Source organism: Branchiostoma floridae, chromosome 17, assembly GCF_000003815.2.
Source record: "Branchiostoma floridae strain S238N-H82 chromosome 17, Bfl_VNyyK, whole genome shotgun sequence".
NCBI classification, from domain to species: domain Eukaryota; kingdom Metazoa; phylum Chordata; class Leptocardii; order Amphioxiformes; family Branchiostomatidae; genus Branchiostoma; species Branchiostoma floridae.
Genome location: NC_049995.1, coordinates 3,912,619 through 3,940,574, shown reverse-complemented (window position 1 = coordinate 3,940,574; position 27,956 = coordinate 3,912,619). Strand labels below are relative to the sequence as shown.

The 27,956-nt window shown below is 39.7% G+C and overlaps 1 protein-coding gene across 9 annotated transcripts in view; it reads left to right on the top strand.

The window, feature by feature from the left end:
• The window catches only part of LOC118404490 (protein REDUCED WALL ACETYLATION 2-like), a 103,103-nt gene extending 82,700 nt beyond the window's left edge, over nucleotides 1-20,403 (top strand). For 7 of the 9 annotated variants that reach the window (XM_035803588.1, XM_035803580.1, XM_035803581.1 and 4 more), the window contains 3 exons: nucleotides 17,172-17,950; nucleotides 18,390-18,517; nucleotides 18,913-20,403. In XM_035803588.1, the coding sequence (XP_035659481.1) occupies nucleotides 17,271-17,950; nucleotides 18,390-18,517; nucleotides 18,913-19,868 (1,764 nt within the window). In that variant the 5' untranslated portion in view covers nucleotides 17,172-17,270 and the 3' untranslated portion in view covers nucleotides 19,869-20,403. Of the gene's footprint in view, nucleotides 1-539; nucleotides 672-4,775; nucleotides 5,015-17,171; nucleotides 17,951-18,389; nucleotides 18,518-18,912 lie in introns of those variants that run through there. The other 2 variants (XM_035803590.1, XM_035803589.1) reach the window with 2 other exon arrangements.
• The last annotated feature ends 7,553 nt before the right edge of the window (nucleotides 20,404-27,956 follow it).

Sequence of the window (27,956 nt, the reverse complement as noted above, 5' to 3'; positions counted from 1 at the left end):
TAGAACACCTTAGCCGTTACCTTTTTTGTTTATTTACAACGTAAGAAGTATTCTTTATTCCTCAGTGGTGTAAACTTTTATTTTTATTTCACTGAAGAAGAACGACGGAGGTCGTTTGATACGTCTGCAGTTACTTTGATTTATCCCAGAAGTAGAGATTCAACTTTCATCTTTTCTTTTCTAAATGCATGTAGTTTGTAAAGGAATGCATTTGTGTCAAACCATGATTGTGATTTGCATATATACCAGATAATCGCGTATAGAAAATGGACATGCATACCTACAGACCAATAGATAATGGGACATACCAATTGTTGTATTGTAAAGGGATGTCACTATAGATTGAATAGTCATTTGAACAAATACAGGAAAGAAACAAAGATGCATTTCAAACAAGTTGAGTGTTGATTATTCCACATTATAGAAAGGAAATGTTCTCGATAGATCAAGTTTTAAAGGAAAAATGTAATAAGTATAGCCCCCCCATATCTCAGAATGGTTCTGCCCCAGATATTAGCCCCAGTCAATCAATAAAAATGAAGCATCCCGCACTATGATCAGATAGTGGAAGCTGGGAGAACGACGGAGCGATAATTGGCCCACTGCTCTGTAACAGAGAGACAGACTGCTAGTTCATTTTCACACAAAGCAAGACGCTCTTAAATGCCACGGTATGTACATGTAGATGCTTGTATTGTCAATTCTTTAGTAAGTTCTTCATGTGTTATGGTTGTTTGATATCTTAAAGAGATTTTTGTAAATTATCTCAGTCAAGTACTTGAAGTAGATATCTGCATTGCATTTGGTTTTTGCTCCCCAAAACTATGTACCACGGTACAGACTTAATACAGTACTCAGACACTGTTTTGGTGTTGATGTTGATGTGTTTTGTTTTTCTAATCAACAAATGTCATTGTGGTGTTGTGTTGCATATATGGCCCAGAATTCAGAGGTCCTGGGTTGAAATCCTGTCATGCTACCAATCTTGTACTCTTGGGAAAGGCTCGATTTTCCTCACTCCACGCAGATGTAAAAAGGAGTGCCTGACTTCGGTTGGGGAGGTAAAAAAAGGTAGGAAGAAAGGGTTAGGCTCTGCCACCCAGTACTGTGTGCCCTACACACAGTGGATAACAACCTACTGCCACTGCAGCTTTAAAGGGACATATTGTAGAAATTTGGTGCCAAAATTTCAAATGTTCTGAACTGTAAAATCTCCAGTCATATTGACATTTGTAACTTATTTCCAACTTATCTGCGTCATTTTATCACATTTCTAGCGCTAATTAACAACGCCAAAGTAAGCCACAACCAAATTCATTTACTTCCGGGTAGCCTACCGGAAGTAAGCCGGCCGTAGATTTCCGAATCGACCGTTGCGGTCGCAGATCCTCGGAGCTTCGCGGGGACTTTCAACAAAATTCAGTAACGATTCGAGCGAACCACCGAACGCGTTCTAAAGTGCACTTTGGTTCGTCGCAGAGTTGGATAAAATGGCGGACAACTCAAGCGGCGGAGGGAAGTGCGCATATTTCGAGACGTTCTCGCGGCACAACAAGGTCGTATCAATACGTTGTAAATATTGCTGTGCAGTGTAATAAGGTAGACTCAACTCATAATGTAGAAAAATGGCCGAAAACAGTAACTTTACATTTTACGTTATGTCCCTTTAAAAGGACTATGAGACTACCTGTTAAGTTTACTTTTTTAAAATCCGAGAACCAAAAACTTGTATTCCTGTGGCCCAACTGTTTTGTACCTGACCGCTGCTGAACCAGCGCAGGTGTGTGCTCCCTTTTGTCCATCAATGATTGGACCTGAGGTGTGGTATTGATTTTGTTGGGATCCGTGTGTTGAATTATCAGGGCGATCATATGAAGCTGTCATTTTACCAGGTGGGGTGTAATCATGATTGTCATAATGATCCATTATGTCTTCAGTTATTCACTCTTCAGGCAATTTGAATTTTATTTCATGGTCCGGAAAATATGCTAGATTAATATGAAGGGAAAGGCTTGACCAGTGTTCTAGCCAGCCTGAAATTTTTTCCGTCTGCTGGATTTTGAATAGAAATTCTGTCAAAAGCGCTACGGTCCAACTCCAAGGGGGGTTCGGGGGCAAAATTTTTGTCCGTCCCAGCAGCAAAATTCCGTCGAAGGACAGATGCTAGCTAGAACTTTGGGCCGCTTGACCATCGCCATTTCCTTCAAAACAGAAATTAGTATTCAGATTTAGTGATGGCCTAAGCTAGAAAATCACACACAGAGCACCCCTGTTTGCGCATTGGTTTGTCCCAGGACTGCACTTTTGGTAACATAATTGTTCTCCACAGGACTCCTTTCACTTTCCTATTGTTTTCCTCTCACTTTTCCACAAAGAGACCACCACTTATCCATGCCCCTTACTGTGAGGGGACTGCTGTGTACATTTGTATTATGATAATGAAAACAAATAAAGGTTTAGGCAAAGTGAGCCATGCATTGCACATACAATGTACACCTACAAAATAAAGCTATCTCTTTGTCATAGGAATGTAATGTTGAAAAAAATGTAAAAATTTTGAGATGTTGAAATTTTTCTCATATTTTTTTACGAAACAGTGTCAATGACTCTAAGAAGAGTATAGTACATACATTGTTCTATACCATAATAGTAATTACCCTGGATATCAGAGTACAACTTAGCCGGCTAAGGGAGTTTACGCCTTCACGCGTATCTCCCCGGGCCGGCTAAAGTCGGTTTACGGGGCTATGTTGCTAGCGGCCCGGGAAAGAACCGTAGCCGCGAGCGCTGTTACGGGTGTTCCGGACCGTTTGGTAACTTTCCGTACTGCCTGGGCTTATCACACAGGCTCCATTCGAATAAATCGAACTGTTTCGAGTGGGCCGAGTACGGCGCCATCGAAAGTTCGAATACCTGATTCGGACGTTGGAACATTACTGTTGGAACCCTTTTTTTTCGAGAGCAACAAATTTGTTCAACTTCTGGCGCATTTCGCATCAAAACAGTGGTTTTCTCAGGTGGGTATGACATAAATAAAATACAACACGGTGTATTCCGCATCACCCTCGGTCTAAGCCCTCCCGCGGGTCGGATCACCCTCCGGCCTTCGGCCGTCGGGCGATCCAACCCGCGGTCGGGCTGATACCTTGGGCGATACGGAATACACCGTGTTGTATTCTATATGTATCTATCAAAATATCAGAGAAACGAATCTTTCTAGTGCACTGAAAATGAAGCCATTTGCAATATGCCCAAACAGGATAGTTGATCCTCTGAGACCAAGTTGAAGTGCAAATCAGATCATTTGAAAAGTCAAGGTCAACGGAGAACCTTTCAGGCTTGCAAATGGAGTCAGTTTTAGAAGCAGGAAGGCCTACTGTGATCCTGTCTGCCTGCACCTGCCTGCATGGGGAGAAAGGCAATAATTATACCTTTCTAAATTGTAGCTTTCACCATAAACCTCAGTTTTCAGGACCATTATTTGCATGACTGAAGTGGCTTGGGAGGTGTTGTCTCCGGGAATTCGATATATACAGTAATAGAAGCACAGCTGAAGTTGGTAGAGGAAAAAAACACTGAACTTCGTGAAGTTTTTGGTCAGCTTTTTCCTAAGCTTACAGTTTATTTCTGCCAACCATCAAAGGTCCAGTTTTCAGTGAGTATGTACCTACAGTCTTTTCTCCAACAAGTTTCTATATTTCATCATTTCATTCAACACTATTGTCTAAACCTCCTTTTTTTCTTGTGGTGTTTTCCAAGATCTAAAACTATGTCTAGAATCAGGTATATTCAAGGTACCTAATTGCTGTATTGTAGTATTACCAACATCTTAAACAGTGTCTCAAATCAAGGATGGTCAATTCATACAGTTAACAGAATCTTGTTGCTTTATTGTTCTGTTTCCAAGTTCTTCAACAATGTCTCAAATCAAGAACACTCTATTCATAGTTGATTGAACCTCCTCTCTTTAAGTTTAGGAAACTGTTTCCCAACATCTAAAGCAAGTCTCAAATACAACAACACATCAAGGTTTTGAGGGGAGAAAATGCCACAGTTGTCAGACAATGAGATCTTTTTCACCAATTTCCGCTGCCATTCTGGGCCTCACATACAGCTGGGTGTGGGTTGTGTTACCATGGACGAGCCGCCCCTCGTGAGCAAACCAACACAATACCTAACCCCCGGGGATTTGTGCGCCTTTTCTGTGCTGCTCAGACCACCGAGGTGGGCATCGGTCCAGGAGCGAACTCGTTAGCGACGTTCTTTTGTCCCTTTGTTAACCAATCAAATGCAGGAGCACCTCCTGAATTTGTTGTCTTAGGTCATGTGATCTCTACATCGCAGAGTATTACACGTATTCCTTATCAGAAAAAAGCAGAATGTTACACTTACAGTATATTTTAGTGTAAAAATACTTCCTTGAAGCACTTCTAAATGTATTTGTATTGTTGACAGGCATTTCTGACATCTTTGTCTGGATTCTGTGATCCCATTTTGATTTGACAGCTTGTTACAAAAAGGCCCAATTCAGCCTGAAAAATGCGACAAAAGACCTTTGACCTCTACAACTTGCACTATGAATGAAGTCTAATGTTTGTGAAAATTGTACCATTTCTATGCAAACAGAATTTTGCTATCAAGCCTTTAGGGGTCTTCCTTTTTGTCGTATCTTCTTGAAAAAAGTTTGGATTTGAACCAATCCGGACTTGTGCAACTGTGAACTCTTTTCTGTTATCGGTCAGACACCACATTTTTCTTCCAGCTTGCTCCTGTCTTTTCTTCACCATTGTGCCAGACTGCCCCTGTCTATTGTACTACTTAAACCACAGATGTGTAAAGTATTGTAAGGCACAGACAATGGGGATGGCTGTATCAATGGCTGTGGCCACCTGTCACAAGCGATGGTTTAATTCCTGGGTGGTTGATTAAGTCCTGTGCTCAGTTGTACAGAAGGTGGTGTGGGGAGAGGATGTCTTATTTGTGTGGTGACTGCAGTGATCTAGTCTGTGTCAAGGTTGGTGTAAATTTCTGCCTTTTCTTTCAAGGAAATATTCTGTCCTTGTGTTCATTTCTTCCAGTTAGTGTAAACCATTGCCACATTTAGTAAGAAGTCTTGAAGGCTTCTTTTAGACGTGTTGAAATATGATGAAATGCATAAGACAGAGTCTGGTCCTAGTCAACTCAATCAGAACACTCCTTGATTAAGTCTTGGGCTCAGTTGTGAAGAGGTTGTTTTGGGGAGAGGATGTCTTGTTTCTGTGGTGTGGACTTCTACTCCAGTTGTCTAGAAAGGGCAGTGTCCATTTTTGAGGTATGCTTGTGTGTTTCGCATAACAGAACTGATAAACCACATTTAGGAGAGAGAAGTTAAAAAGATACCAGTTTTGTATGTGTAACTGTAAGTTAAAAGCTGTGTTCTATCTGAGAGGACATTCCTTACCAAAGCTAGGTACAGAGGTACAGTTTCATCTTACAGAGAAGATAGGATTTGTCTTGCTTCGATACATTAGGTTACAGTACATTTTATGGATGATATCCTCTGCCGTTCCAAAATCAGTGTAAGACTGCAAGAAAAAGATGGCCAAGAAAACAAGATGCTCAATTTTCAATTGATAGACCATAACATTGCAGCAAGCAGCTGAAGTGACAAAACAAGGTACATGTACTGTATAAGTATTACTGCCAAGTCTTTTTTCCTGTTTTCAAGAAGTGTAGACTTAGTGTGCAAATTGTGATTATCCTAGAATCACTACAACTACACTCAAGGCTACCTTGCCAGCTAGTGTCACGGTATCTAAGCATTTCTGATGGAAAATCTAAGGATTGAATTCTACTACCGCTACACATTTTCCCATTTCTGGCATATTTTCTCGTCATGTTGGCCATTGCAATAGGGGAACCAAATTTCACCTTTTTCTCAAAATCAGGGGAAAATCAAAATGTGATACAAAGAATGTACTCACTGTGGCCTGAGGGATGTATAATGTGCTCAGTGCCAGGGGGTGTATTCGATCCTATTTGATCATGCCTCTGTCCCTGTCCCTCGGGTCCAGTTACATTATCATTTATATTACCAAGAGAAAAAGAGGATTCCCTCTGCCATGTCAGGGATTTGGGACAGTTTGGCAGGAGGTGGACAGGGATGTAAAAAAATGAAAGAATGACAAAAACTTCCTGATGGCATACTTAGGGAAGTCTTTTTGGCCTTCTGTGATTTTTGTTGTCAGAATTGTTTCACACCACACTCTGAAGTGTTGATGCAGTGTTTGTTGCTATTTTATTGCCTTTATAAATCTCAACGCAAAGAACTGAATAATCATAATACTAAGGTATAACCGGTCACCATTGATAGTTAAAATTGCATCATTCTCAAAAAGTGCTGAATCACATCTTAACAAGTAGTTATTTTTAGGAATTTAAGTCTTAAATGTTGTTAAGTACTATTTCACTTTGTCTTCACATTATCACTCTATTGTAAAGCCAAACACTTTTATCAACCATCATTTGATCACAGTTATCATAACTGGTACATGTGCAAAGTCATGGTGTATAGCTTTTTGCAATAGTACCATTTTGCGCAATATTCTGCTCTGGCTTCGTGCAATTATAATACTATTTTTGGCCTATAATGGTACAAGTAATTCCGCTTGAAAATATGGCATGCACCAGGGCATGCCCTTGGTGTTCAGAATGTGCACGTTCCTTCTGTTACCTAATTCTCCTCTAATAGTGCCGGTCCCATAAGTAGAACAGTTTAGTAGCCACGGGTGCCATAAATGTCTCGGGCCATATTTCAGCCTTTGGTTGTGGTGGACAGATGTGTTTAGCCTGATACCACGGTTTAGTGGCCCTTCTGGTAGCTAACACAAGTTACTGTAGGGTAAAATCAATCATTCTCGTCATGGTGACATAAAAGCTACACCAAGTTGAAGTTAGTTCATTGGTTCACAAGTAGTTAAAGTACAATGTAGTTTAATTAAAAATGAAAACAGTCTGTACCTAGTTTCTCAGAGTTAATACACTCTGAATCTGATGCAGGCTAAGTTTTCCTCCCGGCCCTCGAGCACGGTTTTTATTTTTCCCTCTTACTTCAAACTTAGTACGTTTCTACTTCGAAAGTTTTGAGAGCCATGTAAACAGAAAGTTGTGTCCAAATTTTAGATGAATAATACATGTTTGCAAAATCGGCAAAATTTACCAACAGGAAAGGAAATTTCAGCACAAAGGCCAGCACCCCCACACAGTGAATGGAATACCCCCAGTTACTGTCAGATCCTAATCTAATGATGAATGGTTTACCCCTAGTTTTTATGATTTTCCCATCTCCTATGAGATCTAATCACAAGGGAGCACAAGGCCTCTTGGCTGAACCATCAAAATTCTGCCTGACATTGGTCCATCAAAATGTACCTATCCTTGACCTAATTAAGATTAGCCTAGCAATTTCTGTATAGCCTGACAGGCTTTTTTGCATTGAACTTTCATATGACCAAAATATTCTGTAAGGCCGTCTTTCCACTAGACAGCGTTCACTGGACCATATTAAGTGACAAGAATTGGATTTGCATTACCCTTGATATTATGATTGGAAGTACATGATGCCAATAACTTCAGAGATATGGAAACTCACAAAACATTAAAGAAATTTCATTATCTTGTTTTTTAATTTGTGGAGTGATCGGTCAAATATTTGGTCCCTTAGTAGTTGCATTCGGATGAAAATTTGCTTGTTGGAACAAAAAAAAAATACAAAAACCTGAACTTCATCAGTTCATGGCATGAAACTGCTGAAAATCTATTTTCATAAGTTTAAAATGACACATTTAACCAGCAAAATCAACAACATGGACTCCAAAACAGTGAGTGGGATAGAAAAAATTTAAAAGCTGGAGCCCTGGTCATATATATTCCACTAGCATTAACTGTGGGTATAAAATATAACCCACTTTTGTAGAACGCTTTCAAGTAACAAAGCGTAAAGTGGGGTCAGCTCTCTTGTCATGATAATTTTAAAGCTCCCTTTAAATTTTCCGGACGTACGAAAAGCCAGAGTAAGGGTACTTTCATATAGCCATTATAATAACAATGACTTTTATGGTCTGCTTTTAAGCTTTATGGTGGCAAATGTGTGGTATCAATAGAAAGAAATATGTTAATGTGCTAGCTATTATACATCACTTGCCCTTTTTTGTGGGCAACATTAATGTAGACGAAATTTGAAAGACATATTTGATTACAAATTAGTACAACAGATTTTCCTCAATTTTAATTCCATGAGATTTACTAGGTGTACACAAAATACAATGTTATCAAAAACATAAAGCTTTCCTTTAGTGCAAGTAAATACCATGTTGCAGAGGTATACATGTATCAAAGTTTACATCATGAGCTACAGCAGTATTACACACACCCCCCCCCCTCCATATATCTTCTTTCTCTGAATTACATACTGCATTTATTGACGTAATCATAAATTAATAAGGAAAAGCTCAGACATCAGGACTGTATCACCAGTGATTATGTTCTAAATAGATCAAACCAGCCGCCACCCTTTCTGCAAAATTGAACAAGTCACAGCGCTCTTTGATCTCTATATGTGGATGTTTTGGTACACCAATAATTTAGTCTTCAGTTCAGAAATGCATATTTCAAAGTCAAATCTTCCACTTATTTTTGTACCACCTGTAAAGACAAATTCCAGCTAGACATGAAGACCTACTAAGAATGTAATAATTTCAGTTGTTAAAATTCTTATTCTGCTGTTATTGTTGCTTTTGTTAACAAACCTGAGGCGTGTCACAATCGAAGAATAAAACCAGTATTCAAATCCTTTGGGACCCTCTAATTGGAATTCCGTATGTCTCTGGTGATTGATTAATAAGTGGTCACATGTCATAGTTCCAACCGAAATGTGACAGGATATTAAATTATGCTTAATCTGTTGTCATTCAGCATTGATTTGACTTGACGCCAACACTGTCTGTGTTAGGCATGTATTATAGCACATTGCTAAAACTAGGTCAGCAAATTTCTGAACAATACCAGACTTATAATGTATGAATGTATGTCTTTTGGAAGAATATCTAGTGTCACATACATTGTATAAAGGTTCTATACAAGAAGGATGGAAAAATTTGCCTTTCGTGGCTTCTCTGTAAAGCTAATATGAAATCTGGTATTGAAAAGTAGAAAGATATGACTAAACATGTAGTTGACCTGAAAATGCCCTCCCATGTCTTTGGAAGAATATTTCACTTTCCCATATTAGATTATTAAAGTCAAGAAGAATGGAAAAACTTGCCTTTCACTGCTTCTAGATCAAACAAAAATGATTTCTGATAATCAAAATTAGAAAGATATGACTGTAAACATGTAGTTGACTTGAAACTGCCCTCCCGGTGGCTGGTACTTTGCCATCCCTGGAGAACTAAGGGGCGGCATTTTTCGCCTGGACTCTCTGCGCCGTAAAGTGCGGGCCAGGTGCACTTGAACCGTTGGGCGAGGACGCGGCGCAGGTACGACTTTCACACTCCGCGTTCCACTTTCCGTAAAGGTCGTTGTGTCTGCAAAGCGTCTCGCATTTTGAAATGCAGATGTTATCAGATTATCAGGCTTACATAATATAGAGACAACATAATAAGCCGTTCTGTGATGGTGTCACAAACGCCAGTGGAGACTGTCCAAAGCAGGTGAATGGAGTGATGCTATTATTTTTGGTGCTGTCTGTATGTTTGTTACCTCCTTAACAGTTCATTATTCCTATAAAATAATTCAGATATTATCGGCCGTACATTATAGAGACAAGACAACGTAATGAGCCTTTCAATGGTACCATCACAAATGCCAGTAGAAACTGTCCATAGCAGGTGAATGCGATGTTGCTGTAACTTTTTGTGCTATTATGTTGTGCTGTTATTTCCTTTACACTTATAATGTTCCTATGAAATAATGGCCTTATGCCTGACAATAGACATATGCAGTCGGACTGTTTGTCTTCTATCATTGGAGGAGACGCTCAGTGGGTAGTCAGCGGTTATCCGTGTAATTTTTCAGATCTGGTTGTTATTTTAAAGCTAGTGTGCACGAATGCATCTATCCCAGCAATTTTGCAGTCTGTTGGGTTTGATCGATGTGTCTGCAAGAGTTGTGCAACTATCCATGAAAGGCTATGGGCTGTTTTGCGGTCCTCTTTTGACCCGACTGGAATTGTGCATTGCGTAAAAATGCCACTTTGGGTATTATTATGTCATATGATTATGGATTTCTACCCCCTTAGTAAGCTTTACATACATGTGTATTCCTGCGGACTTATGCTTGCTGTAACATCGGATATTGTATCATTGGTGCATACATGGAGGTATTTCTCAATATTGTCAAAAGGGTACATGCCTTTTTGGTTAGTTTGGCCATTGTTTTCTGACTAGGAGTGGTATTCAGAGTCTAGAATCCAGTCTAATTCAATCTAAATCCTAGATTCCAGAATCTAAATCCTAAAATCTAAAAAAACGATCTAATCGAAATCTAGTGTAGTCTACATCCTAAAATTCAAAATCCAGTTTAAATCTGAATACCATAATTTGTTGAAATATTTGACAAATATTTACAGGAAGTTCAAATGTTGAGAATCTCTATTAGGCAGGAAAATTCTAAAAAGTTCTGGAGGTCTGATGCTAATTTGAAAGGGACAACCTTCCAACAAGCCTAGATGATAACAAAGTAAGGAAAGCCTCACAGGATGCATCGCTAATTAGAATGTGCTAGCATAATTGTCATAGCTGTGTGCCGTAGATAAAGCTGATTGTATTTAGATCCCTATCCATTGTCCCAAGTATACTCCCGAGACTTGTGGTCTTATCGTTATCGCTGCAGACAGATCCCAACGTTTACCAGCGCTCACAGTGTGTGGGCTTCGCTGTGAATATTCTGAACGAATTCTATCTCCTGTGAAAACTTCGCAAAGCTGGAGCAACAGTTTCTGTTCCCTGATGTATGATAGATAGAATGCCTGGTAAGGACTTGAACTGTTGACAGTCCTTGGTAGCTGGTATGTTTTACACCCTGAGTTTATGACTCTAAAATCACATGTTCCAAGAGCATGATTTATAACATGTTTTTGAATGTATTCATAGCTCTAACATCTTTTGTGTCCCATGTTACTGTAAATCGAGTTATTTTAGGATGGAGGATGTGGATGGAGGTATTTGTGGTATTTAAAAGTCATGGTTGGAATCATTTTGTAGTATGATCATGCATGTTCACACTGTCATGATTTTGCTGTGGAAAAGCACCGGAAAAACAACAACCAGGAAAATGAAATCTGTAAGATGTGAAAGTTTTAAGATTTACAGTAATTCACATCAGCAATTAGTCCTACTTCAGAGGTTTGAAAGCTTAAACAACTTGGATATATGATAAGAGTGAGTTCATCTAATTGGCAAGGAAGCTCCTCAGTAAGTGCCTTTGGAAATAAAACTACCAGGAACGAGAATATATATAAGTATATGTCCATGGCCAATGTTAAAATGTATGCCGCTCCATCTTCTGTCATTTTGCAAGCCTAAGTGCCGGAGCTCGTAACCACGATGAAATTTTCCGGGCGTCCTTTCATCGGGCTCAGGTGTCCTTATGGGTCGTCAAACGTCACGTTTCTCCGCCACAGATGGGGTTTTGATGAAGACTAATGCAGTCCTGGGGAAGAGGGAGGGCTGGAGTGTTCACAAAATGTACTTCAAAATTGGGATTGTGTAAAATAGCGATGTTGTGGCACTGTTCCTGGTACTGAAATGTATGTCTCGTTGCTGGCTTTATGATAAGGCCCAGGAAAGAGGGAACACTGGAGTGTTGTTCACAGAAAGTACTGCAAAGTAAGTACAGAAAGTACTACAGTGTGGTGTTGTGGTGCTGTCCCTGATACTGGGATTTATGTATGTCTGGGTGTCTATCTTTACAAGGCTAATGTAATTGTTCACTGAAAGTTTGGAAAAATGGGATTCCTCAGTAAAGTTGTGGTGTTGTGGTACTGTCCCTGGTACTGAAAGGAATGCATGTCTGTATGTGTATCTGTATAGCCGGTATAACCGCCGTTCGGCGTAACACATCAGCATGTCTGGGTGTCTTAGTAAGACTAACACAATCATAGGGAATGGGGAGGAGTGGATTGTTCACAGAAAGTACTGCAAAGTAGGGCTCTGCTGTGTGAAGTGTCCATGTTCTGGTACTGTCTCTGGTGCTGAAAATGAACCTTGTGGCTGCTGTAGCATGGAAAATAGTTCAGTTATAACACTTCAAATTCTTTTTCCAGCTTTTTTTTTAAGAGAAAAAGAGGAGCAGAGCACCAATTGATCAATGGAAAACTATTACCCTACAGCAGTCAAAGAACTTGATATTTGATATTTGTGGATAGTTGCTGTGAAATGCCTACTTCAGCTCCCACCATTTTGATCGCCGTTAGACTGACCCTTATCTGCCATATTGGTACTGAAGATAAATGGAAACTGGAAACCTTCCTGACCATATTCCCTGATAAAAGCCACATCGTCAGAAAATCCATTTAACTTCCCAGTTGGCCATTGCTAACGAGATTTGGGGAGAGAAATTCATCATTATCCATGGCTGGATAGAGAAACATTTCATTCTGATATCATAAGAACGATTTCGCTCAGAGGTAGATGAAAATTGGATCGGATTATCGTTAACAATGGCAGTGATGAATGTATGTCATATTTGATTTAATTTCCTCTCCTAACTCATATTTCAGTATCGCTTTCTGGTAACATTAAGTTGGTCTCATGTGCAGATAATTGTTTGGAGGCAGAATTGCACTCTGATTTAAAGCTTAGCATGTTTTACTTTACAAATTGTCCGCAATTATGTTACCCATGCACAAAGGTACGTACAATCACAACGGAGCTAGAACCTTTGTTGCATGCTTATACTCATTTTATTTGATATTGTAACTGATATTAGAGTCATTGAAGGATTATAAGAGTTTATCTGATTTGATACAAAGAGGCTTAAGGCAATGTATGCATAACTTACTGCGAAATTGAATGTAACCATATAACTCAATATCCAGTATTCTATTACAATAAATGTACCCTATTATGCTACGTATCATACTCATTCCCTCTAGTATAGTATGTTTCTTGTAGTTAAGGTTGTAGTGTAGAAGTTTGCACCTGTATGGCTTAGCTTTACATTTTCCAAACAGTGCCTAAGGTAATACATTGGGAATAGAACCATGCTATCTTTCCCCTCTCTCTGTCTACATAATTATATCCCAGTTAGGATATGAACCGTATGGAAATGACTAGTGTAAAATATGTTTCTTGTAGTTAAGGTTATAGTTTAGAAGTTGGCATCTGTATGGTTTTGCATTACATTTTCCAAACAATGCCTAAGGTATTACCTTGAGAATAGAATCTTTCTTCTCCCCATGGACGTGATATCCCAGTTAGGATATGAACCGTATGGAAATGACTAGTGTAAAACATGTTTCTTGTAGTTAAGGTTATAGTTTAGAAGTTGGCATCTGTATGGTTTTGCATTACATTTTCCAAACAATGCCTAAGGTATTACCTAGAGAATAGAATCTTTCCTCTCCCCGTGGACATGATATTCCAGTTAGGATATGAAGCGTATGGAAATGACTAGTGTAAAACATGTTTCTTGTAGTTAAGGTTATAGTTTAGAAGTTGGCATCTGTATGGTTTTGCATTACATTTTCCAAACAATGCCTAAGGTATTACCTAGAGAATAGAATCTTTCCTCTCCCCGTGGACATGATATTCCAGTTAGGATATGAAGCGTATGGAAATGACTATCTTATCAGATTACAGGCACAAGATGACAAGGATTACTGCCTGATTTACATGCAAATTGATTCTCTCCACCATAACATGATTTTCTGCCATCACTTCAAAGGCTTCCGATTGTTAAGTGTTGTTGTCAGTATATGTTGAATCCAAAGTCACCTCTTACTCACTCTTGAGTCATGGTTTCCCTTTAAAAAAATGCTTTTCAAAGCTTTTTTATGTGCAATTTGCATTGCAATAAATGTTGCTTCCAAAGTCACCTCTAACTCAGTAGTCTTACATCATGGGATCTCTTTAGAAAAAATACTTGTCAAAGCTCTCTTTAAGTGGTCTGCATTGCTCTGTATGTGTATTTACAATAGATATCTTTTTATTTCCCTGTATTGCTGTGTTACATAATGTGAGTTGCGCTTTCATGAGATGATGAACTGAGCAATGAAATATATTAGTAACAACAATTTTGGTCATTAGCTTCCTGGAGAAATTATTCTTCTCAATGGAAAAGACCACAGACCGAGACCACGGAAAGCTTTACTTCACACTGTACTGAATTCAGCAAACACAGCCTCTTTCCACAGGGAACAGTCCTATGTTCCGAAGCCCCTTATGTTAGTGTTAGGGCTAAGGCTAGGGCTAAGGTTAAGGCTAGGGTTAGGGTTAGGGTTTGGGTGTGTTGGAACAGAATTAAGCATGTTTGAACAAAGGGTTGTCTAAGCATAAGGATGTAACCCCTTCCAGGGAATGGTAGCTTCTTAACAGTAGTATTATCAAGCACCAATCACTGATTCAGCTATTTGCAATTCTCTTTGGACCTTTAAAAAAAGGCATCTCTGATTGCAATCAGAAATTAGTTCCTAAATCTTCATCACAACTGACCTAAAAATGTCAAGTATACAGACCAGTGAATAGACACTAAAGAAGAAAATATAGTGGGCACAGACAGTTTGATCAATGACATATCAAAAAAGTGTTTGTTTAACATAGAAAATTATCACCGCAATCTGTTCATTTTGACATTTATTGTTCGACTATTCTATTGCCAATTGAGGGAATTTTTAAGATATTTGTGCATACATTTTGTACTTGTATGTCATACAAAATTTGGGCTGTTGTAGATTCTGGTATTTGGTTGGCTCTGTCAAAGACACAACGTTCCCCATCCTACAACAATTGTGATCACACCGTACCCAACCAAACTCCCAACTGTTCAATCTCACAGACCCTGTTGCAGACGTTCCCCTACATATGACCACTTGACTGAACGCTATGGTTGATTGACAACTCCATCAAATGTTAATCATTCACAAATAAGCTGGGCAGAGCTGTAGGAGGGCACCAGTGACAGTGACGGATTGCTGTTTGTGACTTTGGTTCCTTTGACATTTTTAGGCGGAAAATTATGCATGTGTGGTATTAAGACTGGTACGTTCCTTCCATAGCATTCAAAAGTCAGGTCTGTTAGGAAGGCTTATCATTTTACAGTCAAACCTGCCCGAGCGACCACCTCTTCTCAGCGACCACCTGGCCATTTCGACCGCTTTTGCTCGGTCCCGATTTATTTTCCCATTGACGTAAGCATTAAGCGACCTTTTCTCAACGACCACCTGGCCAACACGACCGCGACCGGCCCAAATTGGGACCCATAACGACCGCATCATGTTCAAAATTGAGGTTTTCATCGATTTTTGATGATAACTGGCGCGATTTTGTGCCGAAATCGGCCAGTTTGCGTCGGATTTTGGGGTTAAATTTACAGTTTACAGTGTGCGTGTTGTATTTGACATTAAAGACCTCGCTTCTTTGCGTGCGTGCAGTGTGCTTGCTATTTGCCATTAGTCACAACAGAAACCATTTATACTTTGCATCGGGCATGTTTTGAGTTGATACTCTTCTCAGCGACCACCTGTCCAAATCGACCGTTTTTTCCGGTCCTCCGGGTGGTCGTCTTGGGCAGGTTTGACTGTATTTGGTTTCATTTTTTCTGGAGATAGTGAACTTTTGTTTATTAATGAGGGATCATACATGCTAAGTAATATTTGTTGGCAGTGGTCTAATAAGTCATTTTAAAGAATCACACTTTTGAAATCTAGGTAGATCTTGGATTTTGAGAAAATTTTTTTCATTTTCTTGCAACAAACAGTATGGTATATCTAAAAATTCTCCATTTGATGCCAAAGGCCAAACAAATTGTCATATTTACAATGGATCAGTTAAGTCACAAGGTAGTAGTCTAAATTAAAGATTCACCACTGACACTTTCTGAATTGACAGTGACGCTGGTAGACTTGATGTATATGAGAGTAGTTTTCTGTTCTAAGCTCTTTTTCTGTTCTAAGCTCAAAGTCAATATGCTTTCAAAAGGAGACCAGATAGTTAACCGTAGAAAGATTGGGGTAATTGAAAACAACAACACCAAAAAAGCATGGTTCAAGGATCCCATCTCTAAAGATAAAGTACATGATCAAAGTTCTTTCCTTTGCGATCCAACACGTCCGAAATTCCAGCTCAATTACGCCAAGTGATCAACCGATCTGTACCATTAACACGACATGATAAGCAGCAGACTCTCCTAATCACACAATCGATGCAGCGTCGCTTCCATCTCGACCCACACAAAATACAAATTAACCCGCTAATGTCTTATTTCCATGGCAAAACTGTGTAAGGAAGTCCCGTCACACCATCATTATCACCAGGATCTCACGAAAGGGTTTTCGACGTAACGGAAATCGTTAGCGAAGCCAGGAGGATGGTATGGTTCTGCATAACAGGACTGCAGGGGGTTGGGTCCCTTGGGACAGGGGCGGGAGTAAATTAGATGGGTTAGCAGTGTGGACAGGAGTGACTCATCCCATCTACATGTCATGAATACAGCCTGATAGAGCAGTGAATGCTACTGATGGGGATAGAGACTGGGTAAACAAAGGCTGTGGTGTGTGTTCATTTGACTGTACACATGCTTGCTAAAACGGGTTGATATACTAAAATGTCCGTGTGAAGACTCTTAGAGTGTATTGGAGAGCATTCTTTTGTAGGAAATTAAACAAGATACATTTGTACTAGTATGTTTTGCTTGATTAATTTTAGGATTATTACAGGGCTTTATGATCTCCACTGTTAATATATGTGTTTAGGATAGCCCTATGCCCTATATTGTGATACTGATATTGTCTGATGCCCCTATGTTCCCAGCTCCAACACCCCTACATGTATATGTTATGGTTAGGTTAGGGAGGGGATATTGTAACGTAGGGATGTCAGAACATATTATATTTTATTGGTATCTTTATGGTGGCATTCTTGTATAGTATATTTTCCATGGAATATCATAACTTATGGTTTTTGTTTCCATTTCAGACCCATGCCTGATGAACTCCAGGTGACTACAGAATGTGTGCTACAGTAGATGAGCTGACTACGTCAAGAGTTCCTCTTCTGCTGTGATCAGCCTACGCCATGAACTTCTACTCCAAGTTCCAGGTCAGAGGGCACCGGACGCCACGGGAGGCGTCCCAGGAGACCGCCCTCAGCATCCTCCACGAGCGCATGGGTCTCCTGCCGGACCCAACGGTCGCGTCTGTCGACACCCTCAAACCCACGCTAATACAGCTCGCATTCTTCTACCTATGGATTACAGCAATAATCATCGCAATCGTCAGACTGTTGTATAACAGCCGGACTTGGTTCTTTCCTGCTACGGATGGTATCACAGAAAATGAGCAGGAAAGCTTCGTAGAGGTCAAAGTATCGGATGGCAATGTCACGACAACACCCGAGTTAATCACTGTTGTAGTAGAAAGCTTAAACGACAAGCAGGCCAATAGCAGTGAAGACGGGAAAGAAGTGATTGCCGTCAAAGAAGTCGACGTTACTTCTCAAGCAGCGAAGGAAGGTAGCGAACCGGCAACGAAAACGTTCTCAAAAGTCAAGCCTCCGCCAAAGTTGGACGACCTACTGAAGTATCTTGTCGTGTTTGGAGGAATTCTGTTGTACTTCTACCTGTGTGATTACGACCACATCTTCCCCAGACGGGAACGGACGTACTCGAGGGACCTGTTCTTGTTCCTGTGTTTCCTTCTGTTTGCTGTGGCCGGAGGTTTCACCCTCAAACCCTGCACTAGCTCAGTTCTCAACAGGTGAGATGTCTGAAGATATCATTCATTTAGATACTTTTCAAAGCTCAGCAAACCTGTTTCTGTATTCTTCAACTGTCACCGTTTGTGAGCGACTGGTTGTTCTATATTTTGGCCTCTTTTCATGATATACCTTGGTACAGAAGCATTTGTATTTATTTTATGATAACAGCATAAAGCACTGTTTGAAAACATAGACTGTTATCAATTTAAGAAAACACATGAAGCGCTATCCAAAAAGGACTGGAGCAAAGCTTATGAAAAGCATAGTGCACTGTTGGTTGGTTGAACAAAAAGTGTAAGTGTAAGATATATATATATATACTTGTTTTGCAGTGTACTTTGTGTGTTTTTCATAGAAGTTGTACGAATGCCTAGACAGCCCGAAACATGTTGATAGAGGTATTTGAAGAGATTCTAAACTGCACTTGTTGTTCTATAGGGACCAGACAGAGGAGTGGAAGGGCTGGATGCAGGTCATGTTTGTGTGGTACCACTACTACGCAGCCAAGGAGACTTACAACTACATCAGGGTCTTCATCGCCTGCTACGTTTGGATGACAGGATTCGGTAAGTTTAGATGCACCAAAGCACTTCCAAAGACTTAGTCTACAGTATTCTGTGAAGAATGATAATACAAGGACAAGACAGCCATCAATGCTCACGGTCGAGAAATTATTTTGTATACTTCTGGTATCACCATATTTTCTGAACTATTTCTGTAAGAAAATGATGCAGTGTTATGGAAAGACACCGTTTACTCTCTTTTTATTGAAGGGTTGTGCGAAAAGAAAATTAATATCTATGATAAAAATTGTAATAAAACTTTTGGTATTCCTACAATGAACATTCTATTACTTCTAGTACTTCATATATTGTGTCTGTTGATGTGTCTTACTTGTCTGTTGATGATATACGATAGCAAACCGCGAGCAATTTGTCATTTTTGAATCTCTATTTTCCAGGTAATTTCTCGTTCTTCTGGGTGCGGAAGGATTATTCCCTCTGGAGGCTACTGAAGATGCTGTTCCGTCTCAACTTCCTGGTGGTGTGTGTCTGTGTGGTCACCAACAATGAGTACATGCTGTACTACATCTGCGCCATGCACACCTACTGGTTCCTGTCTGTCTACGCATTCATGCGCGTCCTGTCCTCATGGAACCAGCACCGCTGGAAAATGGCGGCAAAATTCCTCGTCTACTTCGTCTGTAACACAGTCATCTTCGACGTACCTCACGTCGGGGAAACGCTGTTCACTCTGTTCAGGTTCATCCTGGGTTACAAGGGAGGCATGCACGAGTGGATGTTCCGAGCAGGACTCGACCACCATGCGACTCTCATAGGGATGCTCTGCGCCTACAACTACCCGAACTACGAAAAACTTCTCAAGTATCTAGAGAAGAAGTTTGCCGACCCAAACGAGCAGAGATTGGCCGTGATGATCAAGTTCGTGCTTAGTACTGTTTTCCTTGTAGCGGCGGTGATCTGGCATACGTCGATCGCGTCAAAAGAAAAGTTTGATTACAACGCCATCCATCCATACACATCGTGGATCCCCATCCTATCGTATATCTTCTTCAGGAACCTTTTCCCTCTGATGAGATCCTATCACCTGGACTTGTTCGCTTGGCTTGGAAAAATCACGTTAGAGACCTACATCTCACAACTTCATGTCTACATGCAGGACAACGCAAGACAGCTTATCGTTTACATTCCAGACTACCCTCTTATGAACTTTGTGGTTGCTACAATCATCTACATGATGATATCATACATCCTGTTCCATCTCACAACAGAATTCAGTGCATATCTTCTTCCAAAGGACTTGAAAGTTGTCCTGAAAAAAGTGACTGTTCTAACCATACTGGTGTGCTTGGCCATGCTTCTAGCATTTGCCACAAGAGAAGTAGGGATGCTATGATGTACAAAGGATTTCTAAAAGATTATATTTAGCTTTCTAAAAAGAGTATTTATTTTATAAGCTGCTAGCCAGCTGCTGTAGCCAATGAGAGGGCAGCAATGCAAATGAGGGTATCCCATGATGCATTGAGTCATGACTTGTGCTGTGCATTGGCATTGTTAAAAGAAATTATGCTTTTATGGTATCTGAAATCTGTCGTTCAAGAAGAGTTAATATTTTAGGTGAATCTTGCTTGTTCAAAGTTTAACTGAATTGTCAAAGTGTCTTTTATTATGTATTATGGAAATGAAGAAGCTTCATTGTTGAATATGAAATATTCTGTTTTCGATTGGTTATGGGTCCATATTCTTTGTCGTTCACATATGCATTTTATATGATGGCTTAAATATGGTTGTTAAGGATTTATGGCACAATGATGTGGTAATGTTAGAAGTCTTTTTAATTTTATTGTTTTGAACAGCAGTCATTAATGTCAGTTTTCCAGCAATCTACAGCAACACTTACAATAATGGACTTTTAGTGAATGAATTTAATGCTTTAACATCTATTATCATAATACCGGTACGTTTACGACGATTTCTCTAGCCATACTGATTTGACAAATTGTCAACGCATCATTTTCTCCAGTTACATGTTGCTGTTATAGGTTACCCTTGCCACTTCTTCTGTGTAACTTTTCTGCCACTCTTGTCCTGCTAAAAGCGTAATATTGTAATTGTAACACGCCGCGGAATTACACGGCGAACGGGCGCGTGGTTGGGAGGGGGTAAAAAATACCGGTAGGAAGAAACACGGCACAATTAACTGCCGCTATGTACATTTATACAGCCTCTGATGTTCCTTCCTTTTCTGTCAGTAAATGCATAAAACATAAACCTGCATGAGCATACAAAATGTCATGAGAAAACGGACGTATACTGTCAAGAATTTTCATTTAACTCCTGTCCGTCACAACCGCTATGACGTAACACTTCACTGCTAGCGTAGATATAAAAATGGCGGGAAAATGGCTGCGTACGTTCAATTCTGCCCATTCAGTCGTAGATCCGGGCTATTATGCAACGGTTCTTCACACTTTTACATGAGTTGTAGGTCACCAACAGAAATTTAAGATTGTTGTTGAATCATGTTCGTCTTGTGCCGTGAGCATGTGTAATTATGATCTCAGTAATTTGGCAATGAATGTGACAGTGTGTTCGTCCCACGACGAGCTGCCTACCCCGAAAAAGATACTGAAAACTATTGGCCTTGTTGTCTTCGAATGCATTGTTATCGATGCTTTGTAAATGATGTATTGGACACCTAGATGTCTGAAGTGTGCACAGCTGAGAAATAACTATTGTTGCATGTGTAGATCTCTTTAAGTTCCAGTATTTTTAATCTACCGGTATAAGTCTTACTACCGGTATTATGCCAATGCATGTTACATATTTGGACTAATTGGGTGCAGTTTACTGGAATGGTAATGTTACTTCATGTATTTTCACAGCAGCAGCAACTTATTACTGTACTGCTTGTGCAGATTTGACGTTTTTAAGATTGTATTGGAATGCCCACAAATTTTATTGCTTTTACTCCCTTCCAATATTTTTGGTAATGTTCTTCAGATTCCATTCCTTTTACTTAAAATTCGTGTAGTTGACATTTTGTCAATAATAACAACAACATTGCATGGTTAAGTCTCAGAGACTAGAAGAGCTGATTTTTTTCTTAAGTTCCTCCTGCAATTAAATCTGCAAAATATTACATTTAGGCTTCAGAGCCTACATTTGCTGCAGTTGCTATAAAATTTGTTTACCTTCTATTTTCTTTGTTTGGCTTTTAGGTTCATTACAATACCATAGTTTTCTTGTGTTGTATGGAACTGATAAACCCAATCTTATGCAGGCTATGTCTTGGAAATGTGTTTATCGGGAACTTTATTCTTTGGTTTTAGCATTCTTGTGCAGTATCCAAGATACAGCAAAAGAGCAAAACGCACATAATTCCAAAGCACACCATCTTTGCAACACATATGCATTCATGTATTACAGTTTACATGAAAACACTATTCAAAGTACTGTATACTGTATTGTTTGTTTGGTTACCACATCACAATGTTTGATTCTGATATTGTTTTTGTTTGTGGCAAGTGCCTTCAAAGCCTTCCAATAAACAGGTGATGTTTCAAGAACTGCATTTGTACTTACTCCTTGTTACCTCCATGAAAAATGGAGGTATTGTTTTGGTGTGCATGTGTCTTTGGGTGTGTATGTGTGTTTTGGTGTGTGTGTGTGTGTGATAACAGATATACAAGACACAACAACAGTTGTCAGAAAAGGGATACTGTAAATGCATTTAAGTTCGCGGGGATTTAATTTCGCGGTAGCGGGAAAAATGACTTTTCGCAGCGTATTTAATTTCGCGGTAACACCATCTACTGCAGTCTAATACCTTAATAGAAAAATGTTCGCGGTGGATTTAATTTCGCGGTTAAGTGGTCGCCGCGAAAACCGCGAACATAAATCCACCGCGAAAATTTCTGCATTTACAGTAGCCAACCCGATATGACAATTCATCAGAAATAGTGCGCCAAATGAAAGTACTTGAAAAATAAGTTACAAAGAACTACCATCATGCTTTGCAAGATTTCCAACATGGCCGACAACTTGCAACCACGTGATTTGAAGGGCACGTGAGTCAAAACGTTTTGTCACTACACATTTTGTTGTGTTTGTTTCTTACATTTACTGAGTTGAGAACTTCAGTAAGTTTCTTTCAAATCCATGTAACATTACTTGTATGTGTGTACATGTTTGAAGTGTCTGGAAAACTGACAAAAGGAATAAAATGAGTTCTGCCCCATTCTGGCATTCACCAGGCGCTAAAAGAACGTCCGCAATATATTTACATATCCTCAACACCCTCTCAAAGGCTCTAGACATAATATTCCTGCATAGACTGAAGTAGTTCCCCAAATGTCAACGCACTTACTGTGTATTTTCAAAAGACCACTGGCTACCTAGGCTTCGCCTTGTTGTCTGCTGTACGGATTACACTAAGTTTGTGTTAACTTAGTTGCCAGACGACAGCAGACCAACAAGCCCGCCTCCTTGGCTACAGTATGCCCGGAAGGGATCTTACAGCACTTTCGCCCACTCCCTGGAGTATTCTACCCAGAAGACAAAAAGCCATTCCTTAAAGAATTGAAATTGTTCTCAGAAATAACTGCTTTCAGTAGAGACTTAAATTGAATAAGTAGGCCTGAAGGAAAACTACTTCATTTTTGTATAACGTTAAATAGAACAAATGTTTGGCACGTTGTTTTGCAAAGAAAATGTAAGGTGCGGAGTGTGTGCTAGCAAGGACGTTAACGTCCTTGGTGCTAGGTAGATTCCCAAGAGCTACCTGACCTGTACTACGATATATATTGTGGGTCTGAAACAGTAGCAATATCATCTGCAGTACCGAAGTTATCGTTTTTCTGCGATCTTTATCAAAAGTTCACATGAGAGCCACGGCAGGATAATAACTGTCGTATGACAGCAGTCGCACGATGGGTATCGTAGGATACTCTCCAAGTAGATCCTACAGCAAAGGCTGGCAAAGTAGTATAGCAAACCTAGGAGTGAAGCCAATGCACAATCCTAGTCCATCTTTTGATACTATCTTATGCTATCGTAGGATCTGCTTGGAGATTAATCGTTGAAGCCCCTTTTTTACGCTAGTGTGAATCGGACCAGAGATATGCAAGTAGAATTTTATCAGTTAAAGAACTTTCTCCATACATAGTAAACTGAAGTTCATGAAGTCCATATCATCCTGTGAAAAGCACCATGAAGGACACTGATTACATGTACCCAATAAAGGAACATGTAAAACGTAAAATTGTATCGGCAGACCTCATAATTTGCCACTTTACGGGGCAATCTTCTCTTATGTGTCGTCATCAACTATGCCCTATGGAAATCTTTATTATGTAATAACGTTGTGATTATTCAATTCAGCACACCGAAAAGAAGTCTATCAAAAATCACGTCCATGCCTACCAGTCGGTGAGAAAGTACTCTTAATAATTTTCCAACTACTCTAGTACTCACTAAGTTCTTTTATATTCAGGGCAATTTTGTCTCATGGCTGCCGTCAACAACTATACCTTATGGAAGTCTTTATTATATAATAACGTTTTAGTTATTCAATTCGGCACTCCGAAAAGTCTATGAAAAAGTATGCCCATATCTACCAGTATGTGAAATAGTACTCTTAATAATTTTAGTCTAATACTCATGAAGTTCTTTTATGTTCATATCAAGCGTACTAAGTTCCTTTGACGAAGACATAAAGCGTCAGGCGTCATTGACGTGACATCAACAGTTGGGACCGATGATCACGGAAATGTCATGTGCAACTAGCTAGAACTTCCAGTAGAAGGTTACAATCATCACACGATTATGGTCTGTAATCTTGATAAATGTCTTCCGGTGAGCAAGTAAAATAAATAGACATCGCAAACATAAATGTTTCCTTTTCAAGTTAAGAATAAAAAAATTTGAATATCTCATACCTTTGTGATTTTTTTCTTTTTAATTTCTAGCTGTAGTCATTATTATGAATTTGTCGCTAATTCTGTCTCATAGAATGCATTTTCCTGCCAGCCTGCAGGAACAACTTTGGACCCGAGCCAAATCGACCTTCCCATCCTACTAGTCTCCGGTTACACCATTTTCCACTTCACTTCCTGTCACTCTACAATATTCAGACAAGTTCGGACACACGCTAAGACAAGTTAACACAGACTAAACGAAATATCATTTTTTTGTTGTTTACGGAAACAATTGATCGAAGCAATAACTGAAAAATGCGTTGTGCAGTGTTACATCTAGAGTATTGCGTGTAGAAGTCGCCTTGACACCACATTTGAACCCCTTGAAAGTGAAGTAAAATAATGCATTACAGTTGTCCATACATGTATGTGTAGGCTTGGTGCACGGTGGACATTGCTCTCCATGTCCATTGCAATTTATAATGTATATAAGATGCCATATAAACTACAGGAACAACTTATGCCGATACCTTGATCTGTTAAGGGTTAACTGACCATACTCACATTTTCAGAAACCTTAACCCAACATACAGGTCTGCAGGTAACAAATTGCGCTACATTGACATGTATCATAATCATCATTGTGAAAACACACGTAATCCCACGAATACCCAATAAAACGCCTCCCTCCATGCAAGAAAATCGACACTAAAAATGCACAGTCACGAGCGCTCAACAAACCATGCCAAGGCAGCCTGCTGTTCATAATAGTCCACTAGGAGTAATAAAATTGGCCCTGTTTTAATGGTAGTCTTATATTGCTCCGTAAGGCGTGGTGGACGCCATGCTTTATGTGGTAACTAAGATAACATAAGACGTTGTAAAAGAAGCACGCCGCTTTTAAATGGCAAGCGTACCAAGATTGGAACACACCCACTGCATGTACTTACGATGGAGTGTTTTCAAATGGGAAACTAATTGCAACGTAAATATAGAAAGAAAACTCCCCCAAGGCAGCGTGATAGGCGCTATATTGAAAAGGTACGGAGATAAAACTTTGTTTCACGTTGAGGTGCCAAATTTCTGAAGACACGTTTTCGTGACTTGAACTATGAAGAATACTTCATGCAGTAGGACAGTCCAAAATTCGATGCGCTCTTTTCTTATACCTCATTGATAACGGACGGAAATTAAGGCTACGGCGCATATGGACAACTGCAATGCTTGATTAACTTTACTGTTAAAGTGATTCTTTTTACTGTTAAATTGGTCTCAAAATTGGTGAAATTCATCAGAACTCGGGATTTCTAAATGTCACTATTAAAGACCGAAACGTGTTATTAATAAGAAAACCTATTGTCCAACTCTTATTTTCTCTACTATCACATTTCATTTCACGATTCGGTCCAGACTTTCAGAAAGTTCATATTTTCAAGTCACGACCAGTCGTTGTTCACAAGTCACGACATTTGCATTCTCCACCGATGCTCATGCAGGCTTCCATTGCACTTGCACTTTTCACATTGACGTCTTTCCTTCGTTCTTACGACATAATAAAAGCAATTTACCAAGGAGATATTGCTGAAATATTACGCCAGTTGCGTAACTCGTTTATATCACCAAAAATTGTTTTCGCGTTCTGAATTACCAACTACTTCAACTGTCTTAATATAGCGTTTGGCTGGAATGCAAAATAACTGTGTTCCCACCATGTGGTATCTCACTGCACTTGGGGCACCGGTGCGGCACTGCGGGGTTCGAAGATGACTCAACGAATTTCAGAAATGAAGAACGAATTTCCTTAATTTTTGCGTGTTTTGTTGTCTTCTACGTCATACTTTTACGAATTAGGCAAAATTGGAGAAAATAACAAAACAGTGCCGCAGTGAACGAACCCCGCAGTGCCGCGCCGGTGCCCCAAATGCAGTGAGATACCACCTTAAGATAGCGTACGGTTAGAATGCAAGATAACTGTGTCCCCTACTTTGTGTAGAGACCATGTTGATTTGATTATATGGATGACAGCCTCAGGGCATGTCAAAACCGATGCGAACGTGCAAAAAAAGCTGCCTTCATAATCTTAGTGGTCAGGAATGTTGAACAATTATGACTGAACACACAGAACACACAGAACATGGTAAACCAAACATAAATTTGTTGTCTTTTCAGTCTTCTTTGATTTGGAAAACGTTCCTGAAAATGTTCCTGTTGTATATGATTTTCACGATTTGAAGCTTGTTTGTACGACTCATAGCGTTATCGCAAACGTTTTACAAGCTTTAAATTGACGCGTACGCGGAAGGCATCAATATTGCTATATATACCTTTTCTATACTATCTTGTAGTCTTTGTAGTTCATCACAACTTGCTTCTGAAAGTGCCCCGTTTTTGTCACCTATTTCTATGCTTTCATTTCCAAGTCTTAGTGACACAGATCTATCCCTATTCCCTTTGTGGTTTACCTAGTCCTGCTTTATCAAGCGTTACAGACATCTCTAGTTTGTGCAGTGTACCAGAAACTAGTACGTTCCCTTTGAAGCACGATCTCGCCTCCGGTGCTACAATTTGTCCTCACAAAAGAACTACTCAAAGATAAGACTTGCGAATCCCAAGACGTTCCATTAAACCGTCTTCGATGCTTTTAAGACGACGATGTTCCGGTCCCGTCTTAGCGATGGGATTGAGGCTTTAGAGGAGGAAAATTACGAGAGACATTGACTAGGAATTACCGCTTCGCCTTTTAACGGTAATAACGTGTTTGCGTCGTGAGAGAAGTGAAGTAAAGGAAATGGATGGAATGGAACAAGGCATGTGTCTGGCACAAGACGTTTGCAACCCTTTTTGACACAATTTACAGAGTCTATGCTTTTGGATCATGGGCAGAAAAGTGTATGGACAGAATAAGTGACAAAAATGCCACGTATAAAACAAGTAATTCACAAAATGTTCCACGAAGATATGGAATCTTAGACTTCGTCGAGATATCGTTGTCGATTTTGGTTGCTGAATGATTTATTCCCATATACAACAAATACTATGCACCTAAAGCAAGTTCTACACTGACACATAGCGACAATGGAAAAAAAAACTTCAAAAGTGCTCACTTATAAATTATTCTCCCACTTCCTCTCTATGGATCTATCGCTAACCCCTCCGTGCGCGCTCTACGATCTGATTGTCCTATCCTACAAATTAACATGCAGATAAGGCAGTCCTCCTCATCCCTAGTTCTCAACTCTTTGAAGGATGTAATTGCTAATTTGCATGCAGACGACCGTGTCCTCTAATGTGCCCTCTTTTACTCATCCCGGTGTCAAGCCAAATTTTTGCCCCTGCTAAATATTTGCACCAACACTGCTTGGGGGGTTTCCAGTATGCCTGAGGGCAGAGAAGTACGTCATACTCGTTTGGGTGTAGTGATTTTCAAGCAGAAGGTTGGCCAGATTTGGGAAGGAGGGGTTACGCTGTGGAGGCCAACCCTAACACTAACCCTAACCCTTACTCTAAAACTAACACTAACACTAACATTAACACTAACACTAACACTTATCTTAACCCTATCCCCT